The 12,525-nt window shown below is 48.9% G+C and overlaps 1 protein-coding gene across 1 annotated transcript in view; it reads left to right on the top strand.

Annotated features, from left to right (window-relative positions):
• LOC121282896 (multidrug and toxin extrusion protein 1-like) overlaps positions 1-12,525 on the top strand; it is a 40,694-nt gene that overhangs the window by 10,209 nt on the left and 17,960 nt on the right. Inside the window, exons 5-12 of the mRNA XM_041196706.1 lie at positions 863-905; positions 2,568-2,612; positions 4,113-4,210; positions 5,261-5,358; positions 6,368-6,481; positions 6,643-6,710; positions 7,117-7,225; positions 9,797-9,872. Of these exons, the coding sequence (XP_041052640.1) occupies positions 863-905; positions 2,568-2,612; positions 4,113-4,210; positions 5,261-5,358; positions 6,368-6,481; positions 6,643-6,710; positions 7,117-7,225; positions 9,797-9,872 (651 nt within the window). The remainder of the gene's footprint in view (positions 1-862; positions 906-2,567; positions 2,613-4,112; positions 4,211-5,260; positions 5,359-6,367; positions 6,482-6,642; positions 6,711-7,116; positions 7,226-9,796; positions 9,873-12,525) is intronic.

Below are 12,525 nucleotides of genomic sequence, written 5' to 3' on the forward strand. Positions count from 1 at the left end.
TTAAATGGACCTTTGGAGGCCTTCAGCTGAAAGGTATGTTAAAGCCTTTCTTTTTTTAACTTACCTTTTTGAACGTGGAGCCTGGAGGAGGAGCAGGAGTGCCTTGGTTGGCACAGGACTACGACGGCCTGCTGCCAACTCAAATTTTCCCCCCTTGGAACCACTTGAGGGGCAGCTGCTTCCACCTAAGTTGATCCAGAGAGAAGAATAAACAGCAAGCTGCCTAGGGAGGCCCAGACAGTGCTCGCAACTCACTGCTATCATTCAGGTGAGGCCTGAGGTACATTTCAGACTAGGCCTCAGGCTCCTGTGAGCTCCCCGGCCATTTTGGGCCCAGAAATCGGACCTGAACCGATTTCTTCCCCACTCTCCCTTTTGCCCCTCCATGCGCTAATGTCCAGCGTACACTAACCCTAAGGCGTAAAGAATAAAGGCATGTTTCAGTGGGTTTTCACTACAACTTAAATAGGCCCAGAAAGGACAGAGGTTTCATTTTACTCAAATCGATTACTTTGAACTTGTGACTTGAACAACATCCAGTGCAAGTGGGAAGGAGAATTGAAGAAGTTCAAGAAACTTCCGATCGTCATTGACATGAGTTGGGGGTGGAATGAGGTTACAATGAGCAAGCTCTCCATGGGTTTGAAAGGCGTATTGGCAGAGCAATACAAAAATCCCAGGAAACTTCTGGAGCGGAGGATTAATGGCATAATTCTCTTGCGCTGCAATTTCCTGGGAGGTTTGCACGCCAGATGCACCGTTACAAGGGCAGAAGGTTTGTGCAAATTCCGGGGCTCCTAGGAATGGAATGTTAACGCCCGGCTGTTGAGTTCATGTGTTGATGTATAAACTTCTCTTCCAGATTATGCCAGCTTTATGTGAAGATATTTATTCCTGCTCTTCCTGTGAGTATTCATTCCTCTGCTCCTGGTGTTGTAGGATTAACAGTACATGCTCGTTGGGAATTATTTTTTGCTTGCAGACTTCAACGGTAGAAGCTATTGACAATGAGTGTTGAACAATTCCATCCCTCAACCAGCTCATGTCCCATAACTGTTGAGTTCAGTTTTGTTGCTGAGACAAATGGAGGCCTTGAGTTCAGGATGATGATGTGCAGTGCAGAACGTGAGATAAGTTTTGCTGATTTCCCGTCTTTTCCTCCGGGGTGGGGGCGGGGGGGGGATTTTAAGTGAGTTTGATCAAGCCTATACTATCTATGGTTTGATGGGCTGAATGGCCTTTTCTCATTCTCCAGCCAAAAGCATTGGAAACTTCCTTTCTATATGTAATGCCAATCCCTACCAGCAGATGGCAGAGATGTGCCAAGCAGTTTTAAATAGATTTAGTGGAACGTACCTTTTAATTTGTAAAACAACATCTCGTTGTATCTCAGAATATCCCAAACGGCTACAGATTGAATGAATTGCTTTTGCCATCTATGTAGATGAATGTGGCAACCACTTACAGGGAATAATAAAGCATGGAAGGAAGCCATCATGCCCTGTGAAAGAGCTATCCAATTGGTCCCACTCTCCTGCTCTTTTCCCAGAGCCCTGCAGACATTTGCAATTCGTCCCACTCTCCTGCTCTTTCCCCAGAGCCCTGCAGACATTTCCTTTTCATTTATCCAATTTCCTTTAAAAAAATTATTACTGAATCTGCTTCCTCCACCCTCTCGGGTCACGCATTCCCAATCATAACAATTTACTGTGTAAAAGCTCTTTTTATCTTCTGTCTGCTTCTTTTTTCAGTTATCCTTAAATCTGTCCCCTCTGTTTACTGATTCTGATTCCATAAATAGCATCTTTTTCAATGAGAGGTTAATTTGTCTTTTGACCAGGGGACTGGGGGAACCTTCAGCTTTTTCCAGATTGTCATGCAGGATCTTTAATGTCCAGTCGGCTGTGATTTGGGTTCGGCCTCTCTGGAGGCAGTGCAGCACTCCCTCAGTACCGCGCTTAAGCGTCAACCTAGAGAGGGACTCAAGCCCACTCAAGCTAGTGGTGTTGAGCCAGGCTGGCACTGGGAGTGTCCACTGCCCCAATAGTGGGGACGAGAGAGTGGGAGAGAGTGGGAGAGAGAGAGAGAGAGAGAGAGATAGAGGAGTGAGGGAAAGAAAGAGAGAGGAAGAAAAGAGAGAAAGAAAGAAGGGGGATGAGAGAGAGGGAATGAGACAGTAAAGCAGAGGGAGAAAGAGAGCAGAGAGAGAGATGGAGGGAAAGAGGGGGAAACGTCAGCTCCCTCCCCCTTTTCTCTCATCTCTTCTCTTTCCCTCTTTCCCCCTCTTATCTTCCTCTCTCTCCCTTACACTCTCCCCCTCTCTCTTTCTCTCTCCCTCCCTCTCTGCCCCTGTCTTACTCCTCTCTTTCCCATGTTCTCTCTCTCCCCTTCCCCTTATCTCTCTCATCCCCCTCTTTCCCCCCCACCCCCATCTCTTTCTCCCTCTTTAATACTCTCTTTATGTTCCCTCAGGTTCTGTCTGTCGCTCTGATGGTGGTCACTGGTAGTTGAGCGCTGCTTTTCCTGCCCGCTGTCTGTTAATCACCCTCTGTTTCCCATTCCCACAGGCAGTTTTCCTGTATCAGCTCCAGGTCCGATATCTACAGAATCAGGTATTGCTCATCCGGTCATTAGCAAATTCCGGGCATTTTGTGGATTGTAATAGTTTTTTTTTCTAATTTTGGTGCTTTTCAATGCATTTTTAAAGTATTTATATTAAATGCTGAGAACCAAGTGGGCAAACTGATAGGGAAGTTGCTGGGTGTAAATCTCTCTTTCACACACATGCACACTCTCTCTTTTCTTTCTCTCCTCAGTTCCCCTCAATCACCTGTCCCTCTCTTGTCCCTCTCTTTCTCCCTGCCCCTTACTCCCCCTTTCCTTCCCCCTCCTCTCTCTCCCCTCCTCTCTCTCTCCTCTCTCTCCCTCTCCCTCCCCTCCTCTCTCCCATCCTCCTCTCTCTCCCCTCCTCCTCTCTCTCTCCGCTCCTTTCTCTCTCTCCCCTGCTCCTCTCTCTCTCTCCACTCCTTTCTCTCTCTCCCCTGCTCCTCTCTCTCTCTCCCCTCCTTTCTCTCTTTTCCTCCTCTCTCTTTTTCCCACCTTCACTCCCCTCTCATATCTCTCTCTCACCTGCTCCTCTTCTCTCTTCTTCCTCCCCCCTCTTTTTTATTCATTCATGGAACATGGGTGTTGCTGGCTGGGCCAGCATTTATTGCCCATCCCTAGTTGCCCCTTGAGAAGGTGGTTGTGAGCTGCCTTCTTGAACCACTGCAGTCCATATGGTGTAGGTACACCCACAGTGCTGTTAGGGAGGGAGTTCCAGGATTTTGACCCGGCGACAGTGAAGGAACAGAGATATATTTCCAAGGCAGAATGGTGAGTGACTTGGAGGGGAAGTTCCAGGTGGGTGTTCCCATCTATATGCCCTTGTCCTTCTAGGTGGTAGTGGTCGTGGGTTTGGAAGGTGCTGTCTAAGGAGCCTTGGTGAGTTCCTGCAGTGCATTTTGTAGATGGTACACACTTCTGCTACTGTACATCGGTGGTGGAGGGAGTAGATGTTTGTGGAAGGGGTGCCAATCAAGTGGGCTGCTTTGTCCTGGATGGTGTCAAGCTTCTTGAGCGTTGTGGGAGCTGCACTCATCCAGGCAAGTGGGGAGTATTCCATCACACTCCTGACTTGTGCCTTGTATATGGTGGACAGGCTTTAGGGAGTCAGGAGGTGAATTATTTTCTCTGCCCACCTCTCTTTTATTCACTCTGCCTATATTCTCTCAAGTTCTCTCTCTCTCTCTCATTCCTGCCATGGGAGATAGGGATACCATTATCAGGGAGAGGCAGCAGTTACACAGTCACTGTTGGGAAGTGAGGTAGGAAATTGGAGACCTCGAGCTGCTTTGGGAAGGGAGTCTATCTTTGCAAAAATCTGAGTGTGTTGGAATCTGTGTGATGGGTGCTTGTTGTATTCTACTGAGGGTGGGAAATTGGAGTTGAGGCTGAAATGAGATCAGCCATGATCTTTTGAATGGCAGGGCAGGCTCGAGGGGCTGAATTGCCTATTCCTGCTCCTGGTTCTGATGTACTGATTGCAGACAGCCATGTGTTTTATGCTCCAGGGTATAACTATGCCGCAGGTGTTCACTGGACTGGTGGCCAACATTCTGAGTGCATTAGTGAACTACATCTTCCTGATTTTGCTGAAACTAGGAGTGGCGTGAGTACTGGCTGCTTTTTACACACACACACACACACCCACACAGTATTCTTCCAGTGTCCTTGTGATGTCACCATCCAGATCACAAGACTGGTTTGGTTGGACGAGGGGTTGTACCCCACCCCTACGTGCTTGCTATTGGTTGCCCAACATGTCCGCCTCTCGGTGCCCCGCCTTCACTCACTGACTGCCTTGGATACCTGATTGGATAATTATTGGTTGTCAATCAAAAAGCCCTTCTTCCTCCATCTCCAATACACTTTATAACAAGAAAGCAACAGCAGACCAGGGCGATGAACAAGAGGCCCAGCTATTGTAACACCCGATGATACTTCTGCCGGATTGTTCCCAGCAGTGTCCTGGAGGTTAATCTTGGAGACTCCGGGGCAATCCTGGAGGGGTTGGCAATCCTAACCAAGTAGGAGCTGGCCCAGCTCAGATGGTTTGAGCACAGGTTATGGCAGGAGTTTACTGGAACTGCCATGGATTTGGCCCCTGTTATTTTGCTCCAAGTTATTATGAGGAATCGTCTCCTTTGGCACCTTTTTTAAAAAAAAATGAAAACCAAAAGCCACATTTTAAATTGTAAGTGGCTGGGAGCAGCAGGACAAATGGGCAGCGAGCAACTAGAAACAGGTACACAAACCAGCTGAAGTGATCCATCGCCCCCAACAGCAACTCCTCCCCCCAACCACCCCCCCACTCCGAACCCGCACTGCCCCCACAGCTCTGGGACCCAAACACTGACTTTAGCCCTGCACCCTCTGATTTAAGGTTGAAGAGGCAAAATTGTTCTCAAACAGACCATCCTTTGGATCGACACGTCCTGCCTGAGATGGGGGGGCGGGGGGGGGGTGGGGGGTGGTGGCGAATCTGCGTGCATCGTCATGGCGACAGCCACCTCTTGGTGACAGCCGCCTTGTGTGCAGGAGAGCTTGGGGAATCATGGGTCTTGCCTCTTAGGGGCCAAAAAGCATCAGCTGGTAAGTCTGGCTGGCGCCACAACGTGAAGCTCCGGTGACGCTTAACGCACTCGCTGTTTTGTTCCAGGGGGTCTGCTTGGGCCAACGTGATATCGCAGTACTGCCAGAACATCATCCTCTTCGCTTACATCAGATGGCGAAAACTGCACCTCCAAACCTGGGGAGGTAACGTGAGCCTCTCTGGAAAAAGCGACGGACTCTCCTCAGGGGGCTAGGGAGGCGAAGAGGAGATCCGGTCCGGGGTGTTCAAAAATCACGAAGGGTTTAGATTGAGTAAATAAGGAGCAACCGTCCGGAGGGAGCAGGTGGGCCGATAACCGGAGGGAGCAGATTGAAGGGGATTGGCGGAGGAAGCAGCGGTGACTGAGGGAAAACTATTTTTTGTGACAAGTGGTTAGGATTTGGAATGCATTGCCTGACAGGGTGGTGGAGACAGATTCCATAGTCGCCTCGAGGAGGGAATTGGATAAAAAATTGAAAAAAAATTTGCAGAGATATAGGGAAAGGGTGGGAGAGTCGTACCGACTGAAAGGCTTGATGGGCTGAATAGCTTCCTTCTGCATTGTCCTGTTCTATAATATTATGGTTGTCGGGCTGTAGGAGGTTGGAGAGACAGACGAGGGAATGGAGAGATTTGAAGACAAAGATTTTAAAATTGAGACGTTGCCAGGCCAGGAGCCAATGTATGGAACATGAGAACATAAGAAATAGGAGCAGGGGTAGGCCATTTGGCCCCTCAGGCCTGCCCCCACCATTCCATAAGATCATGGCTGATCTGCCCCAGGCCTCAACTCCTCTTTCATGCCAACTCCTCATAGCCCTCAATATCCCCGATATTTCAAAAATCTATCTGCCCCCTCTTTAAATACTCTCGGTGATCTAGCATCCACAGCTCTCTGGGATAGAGAGTTCCAGACATTCTCATTCATTGGTCAGTGAACGTAGGGTGAGAGGGCGATGGTGCGAGTGAGGAGGCAAGCAAGAGAAGATTTGCTTGAGCTGAAGTTCATGGAGGATTGGAAGGTGGGAAGCCAGTCCAGAGAGCATTGGAGTAGTTGTACCTGGGGCTAGTGGCGAGATGAGTTGAGGGATTGAGTAGAAGGGGTCAAGCATGTCTCGTGGATTTTTTTTTGTTTTGATGCCTAAGGCAGCTTTTTGGTTGTCTCTTGTGTAGGGTGGACAATGGACTGCCTGCAGGAGTGGGGCCCTTTCTTGCGACTGGCCATCCCCAGCATGTTCATGTTTTGTATCGAGTTATGGGCCTATGAATTGGGATCCTTCCTAGCAGGTAACTAATTGCAGGCTGGGTCCAGCCCAGATTTCTGCTCCCTTCCGCACAGAATGAGAAAACGCAATCGCAGTGCCTCTTTTAGTCTGTGTTCAATGTGAGGTTCCCGAGGCTGAGCTGCATTGTTAACGACAAATCTGTTTTTCCTCTTTCTCTCCCAGGCCTAATTAGTCAAGTTGAGCTTGGGGCTCAGTCTATTATTTTCCAAGTGTTGACAATTTTATACATGGTAAGTTTCACCCTGCAGATTCACTTCTAGAAGGAAGAAACAGTTTGGATCAGTATGCTTATTTCCCAGTTTTTACTGGTGTTCTATTTTAAGGTATACAAGACTAGTTCAGACCAGTATTCTTATTTCCCATTTTTACTGTTTTTATGTTCTCCACACACCAACTCCAGACTTCTGCACTAGTCCTGCACCCAATGGCCAGAATTAACACTGCACACTTAAACCCACATACCAGCATGCACTCACTACATGCCATCTATCACCTAGAGGGACAAGGACATCAGGGACATGAGAACACCACCCCTGCAAGTTCCCCTCTAACTCACACACTGTCCTGACTGAGAACTATGTCACCACAGACATTTACCTTTTTTAAAAAGAAAATGTGATGTTTTCCCATTTCCAGACTCACGTTGGGATTGGAATGGCAGCGGGTGTCCGTGTGGGCGTGGCCCTTGGTGGAGGGGATCCACGACAAGCCAAGATCTCTGCAATGACTGCCATCGTTTCTGCTGGTCAGTGATAATGTGGGTTTGTGTGTCATACCTGTCCCTGACATGATGGTTTTCTGTGTGTATGTATGTAGTTGTGTGTGTGTATGTAGTTGTGTGTATGTTGTGGTATGTGTGTGTATGTAGTTGTGTGTGTATGTGTGTGTGTATGTAATTGTGTGTATGTAGTGGTGTATGTATGTCGTTGTGTGTGTGTGTATGTAGTTGTGTGTATGTAGTGGTATGTGTGTGTGTAGTTGTGTGTGTATGTGTGTAGTTGTGTGTGTATGTATGTAGTTGTGTGTGTGTATGTAGTTGTGTGTATGTAGTGGTATGTGTGTGTGTATGTAGTTGTGTGTATGTAGTGGTGTATGTGTGTGTGTGTGTATGTAGTTGTGTGTATGTAGTGGTATGTGTGTGTGTATGTAGTTGTGTGTGTATGTAGTTGTGTGTATGTAGTGGTGTATGTGTGTGTGTGTGTATGTAGTTGTGTGTATGTAGTGGTGTATGTATGTAGCTGTGTGTGTGTATGTAGTTGTGTGTATGTAGTGGTGTATGTGTGTGTGTATTGTGTGTGTATGTATGTAGTTGTGTGTGTGTGTGTATGTAGTGATGTGTGTGTGCATATGTATGTATGTAGTTGTGTGTACGTGTATGTGTGCATATGTATGTATGTAGCTGTGTGTGTGTATGTATGTGTGTGTCTGTCTCCCTGTTTCTCTCTCTATTTATCTCTGTCACTATGGGCTGGTTTTTCCCTTTGGGTGCGGTTTCAAGTTGTTTCCAGGTACCGTACATACAAGTCACTCTTGGGAATTTTCATGGAGGTGCTCCAGTAATTGATCTGGTTCCCTGTCCAGTTAAGGGTTTTGGGTGGGCTCTTGAAGCTGGGGATGGCCAATCAGAGCACCCCTGCCAACCTTCCCTGTCTGCAGGAAACTGGAGGCTGCTGTCCTTTAATTCGACTTAACACGGCTCTTAATGACATTAATGATGCCTGCTGTGTGAAGGGCAACTCTTTGCAGGCCCTCTTTCTCTCTCCACTAAACTGGCAGGCACAGCAGGAGGAGCATTGGGAAACTGGCAGGTTGGCCCACGCAGGTAGTTCCTGACCCCATCTGACTTCATTTTGTTCCTGGCAGGGCCTGAAAATTTCAGCCGTCTTTTGTGTTTGTTTTTCCCTGTCACTGTGTGCAGATCTGTCTCTCTCCCGCTCTCTCTCTCTTTTTCCCTCTTAGGTTTATCTGTTCCTCTTCCTCCCTCCCTCCCTTTGTTGCCCTGTGTCTCTATTTCTTTCACCTCCATCTTTTTTCTATCTCTGTTCATTTCTGCTTAACTTGCCTCAAATTCCTCTTCCCTTCCCTTTTTAAATTTATTTTAACCCCTTTTTTGGCCCCTCCCCACTCCCCTTATGGGTTCATAAAATAAAGGGACAGGAGGAGGCCATTCAGCCCCTTGAGCCTGCTCCGCCATTCAGTAAGATCACGGCTGATCTGATGTGGCCTTAACTTCATTTTCCTGTCCCCCATAACCCTGGACTCCCTTATCAATGAAAAATCTCAGCCTTGAATATTTTCAATGACCCAGCCTCCATTGTTCTCTGGGGAAGAGAATTCCAAAAACTAATGACCTTCAGAGAAGAAATTCCTCCTCATCTCCATCTTAAATGGGAGACGCCTACTTTGAAACTGTGCCCCCATGTTCTAGGTTCCTCCATGAGGGGAAACACCCTCTCAGCATCCACCCTGTCAAGCCCCCTCAGAATACTATGTGTTTCAATAAGATCACCTCTCATTCTTCTAAACTCCAATGGGTATAAGGCGCAGCCTACTCAACCTTTCCTCACAAGGTGAACTCCTCATCCTGGGAATCAACCTAGTGAACATTCTCTGAACTGACTCCAATACAAGTAAATCCCTCCTTAAGTAATGAGACCAACTCTGTACACAGTGTTCTGGGCATGGTCTCAACAATGCAAAGCTTCCCTACGCAACTACACAGTTGTAGCAAAACTTCCCTTCTTCTTTATTGGTTCATGGGATGTGGGCACCACTGGCCAGGCCAGCATTTATTGTCCATCCCTAATTGCCCTTGTTCAGAGGGCATTTAGAGTCAACCGCATTGCTGGTGGGTCTGGAGTCACATGTAGGCCAGACCAGGTAAGGATGGCAGATTTCCTTCCCTAAAGGGACATTAGTGAACCAGATGGGTTTTTACGACAATCGGCAATGGTTTCATGGTCATCACCAGACTTTCAACTCCAGATTTTTATTGAATTCAAATTTCACCATCAGCCCTGTGTCTCTGGAATACTAGACAAGTGACACTACGCCACCGCCTCCCATCTCCCTCTGTTTCTGCTCCGAAGGGCAGTGGCACCCTGGTAGCTGGAGTGGGGCGGTCAGTTCTTCAAACTACCTCTGGTGGGCATTTTTGTACTGGCATGGCAGCTATTTAAGTAGCGTACATGCCTCCTGTAACAGTGGGCAGTCTATTTTATATCGGTCTTGTTACACGTATAGTACTATTGATACCAATTCCATGTATTGCGTGTGGTGATGCGTACGACATGTTTAAACTGTTTTCTTATAATAGGTTGTGTGGCATTGTTCCTCATGTCATTACTTCTGGGGCTTAAGGATGTCGTAGCAAAAGTCTTCACCAGTGACCGGTTAGTATGCCTTCCTCGCTCTGACCTCCAATAATGAAGGAAGGGAGGGACGACGTAGGGCTGAAAGTTTCAAAGGGGTTTGAAAGTCCTGCCACCGGGGCAAAGAATGGGAGCCACCACCGCTCCCCCACCACCCCCCCCTCCGCAGCCACCCCCCCACCAATCCCCGAGGTCAGCGGGACCCCTGTGCCAGCATTTTGCCGGCTGTCAGCAATTCAAAGGTTGACGTCGGGACCCTTGTCCGACTGAGGACAGCGTTCCCCACCCCCCCCCCCACAATGTTGCTAGCCCAATCAGAGAGCTGGCAGCTCAGGGGCCTCGGTAGCTCCATGGCTGGCGACAGACCTCGAAGGAGGGGCAGCTTCAATGCCGACGTACCTTTGTAGGTCAGGGAGCTTCTTTGGGGAAGCTGAGGGCGGGTAGGCAGGTCCCGGTGATGGTGGGGGGGGGGGAGGGGAGTGTTACGGCGGTGGCGCCTTGGGTGCAGGGGCGGCCCTTGCCACTGGGGGCCCTGGAGTGGCTATGAAGGAGGGCCAAACCCCCTCCCCCACCTCCCCACGTACCCACCCCTGCTCACCCCACAAACCCGCTGTGAGGGTGGCAGGATTTTCCTGGCAGTCTCCCAATGCAGCAGCAGTGCCCCCCCACCCCCCGACATAGACACAATGCTGCCAAGGACAGGAAGCGGCCCTTAATTGGGCCCTTAAGTGGCTCACAGTGGGTGGCCCGCTGCTGGGGTTGCTGCTACTGGCAATGTGCCAGGGCGGCATGAAGACAGCAGCTCCCCTCCTGATGCCTTGCCCCAGCATATTGCCAGCCTTCTGGCCCCCCAACAACCCCTCCCACCTCCCCCCCGCCCCTCAAACCCTCCCCCAACCCAACCCAACCCAACCCAAAGTGTCAGTCCTGAGCAAAACTGGATGGACTGCTATAGTCCAAGAAGGCAACTCACCGTGGCCTTCACAAGGGCAATTTGGGATGGGCAATAAATGCTGCTCTAGCCAATGACATTCATGTCCTGTGAAAAATAACTTGTGTAGCTTCATAGTCATTGAAATATTGCTGAAGTGTTGTCGTTGTGGTAACGTAGGGAAGTGTGTGAACAGCTTTGAGGTCCTGTTTCACTCTGAACTGAACTTCAAACCTATAAGGTTTAAGGTTTGGAAGTCACAGATGACCCAAAAAGGGGCTCGAGCTCATAATGATTTTAAAATAGTTTATTAAGTGGTCAATTAAGAAGCAACAGTTTAAAGGTGATGCATAAGCTAAATAGACAGGAAAAGCATAGGTGAGGACAGTTTACTGGTCGCAGAGAGTGGATGGATGGATGAAGTTAATTTCTGGAACTGAGGGCAGCAGTTGCTTGTCTGTTTTCTGTTTGCAGCCGCCTTCTCTCTTATTCTTTGCTTTCTTGAACTAACCAGGGTGCTAGGAAGCTGTTTCCCTGTCTTCCTCCATCTGAAGAAGACTGGGCACTCCCCTCCCAAGCTCCTGTTTCCATATCTCATTCCTGCGAGCTGCTGGCCTAGGCAATGCCAATCACATGTTTGCTCCCAGCTGATCAAAGAGTGAAGGACAGGTACCCAAGGTGTAACCCCCACCCTGTCCAACACTTCGCTTCGAGGTCATCTTTTCACTTACCTCATGCTGGGTGCAATTTGTTAGCTCTGTCCAGCCTCTTGTGTAAAGAGGAAGCTGATAAGAGGGCCTGCTGATTCTATAATATTCTAAAACTTCCATTGCTTAACATCCAGTCAGTCCCCAAGATCTCCGACAACCAATTCCAACGTGCATGACCTAAAACTTGTGTCCGATGCGAAGCAGTCAGGAACATTCCATTCCGCCAGGTGGAAGACAGCCTGCTCACCTGACCTTTGGCTCACGGCCCATGACAGCAACAGCCAACCGCTGATGAGCTCCCGACAAGAGTTGCCCAATTTCCCCCACTCCTGGCTTGGCCCAACCCTCACGTGTATGGACCTGGAATTACCATCCATAGACTCAAAGCCAAAACCTCGCCGGAGTCTACGGAGGGGCAGCTGGGAAGCCTGCAGCAGATATTTAAAAACCACTGTTAACCGGATCTCACCCCTCCCTGAAAACGACAACCGCTTCACTCGACTTCTCAAACCGGCAGCCACCAAATTTGTTCCTTACGGCTTCAAAAAAAAAAAAAATTTTCGTCCCCTGCTGGACTCCTGAAAGTGAACAACCCCTGGAAGAATACAGGGAAAAATAAAGGCCCTGATGAGTCTTTGATGAAGGATGCCTCATGAGATGGCGAGAAAGAGTGGAGAAAACTGACTACAAGCCAAAAGGTGTGGAGCCCTCCTATGTCACCAGCTAGCAGCCGAGCAACAATCACATGAGCAACCCTCCGTCAACGTTGATGCCGCCACCTCACAGCTCCTAATAAACTCAAAGATACGGGCCAGCAAGGAAGATAAGTGGATGGTAAAGACAGCCCTGAGGCAGCCTCTCGAGACGGTCCCCAGAGCAGACAGAGTTCTCAAACCCTTACACGTAAAGTGAAGTGGACACCCCCTCGCTGGAAACCGAGGGCATTCGGCGCAGATTTGCACAAAGTGCGGTAGCGGGCGAGAGAAAGGACGAGGTGCCCACCAGCTGTAATGGCCGGCTTTTGCACCGTATT

The sequence above is a fragment of the Carcharodon carcharias genome, chromosome 10 (assembly GCF_017639515.1).
Source record: "Carcharodon carcharias isolate sCarCar2 chromosome 10, sCarCar2.pri, whole genome shotgun sequence".
NCBI classification, from domain to species: domain Eukaryota; kingdom Metazoa; phylum Chordata; class Chondrichthyes; order Lamniformes; family Lamnidae; genus Carcharodon; species Carcharodon carcharias.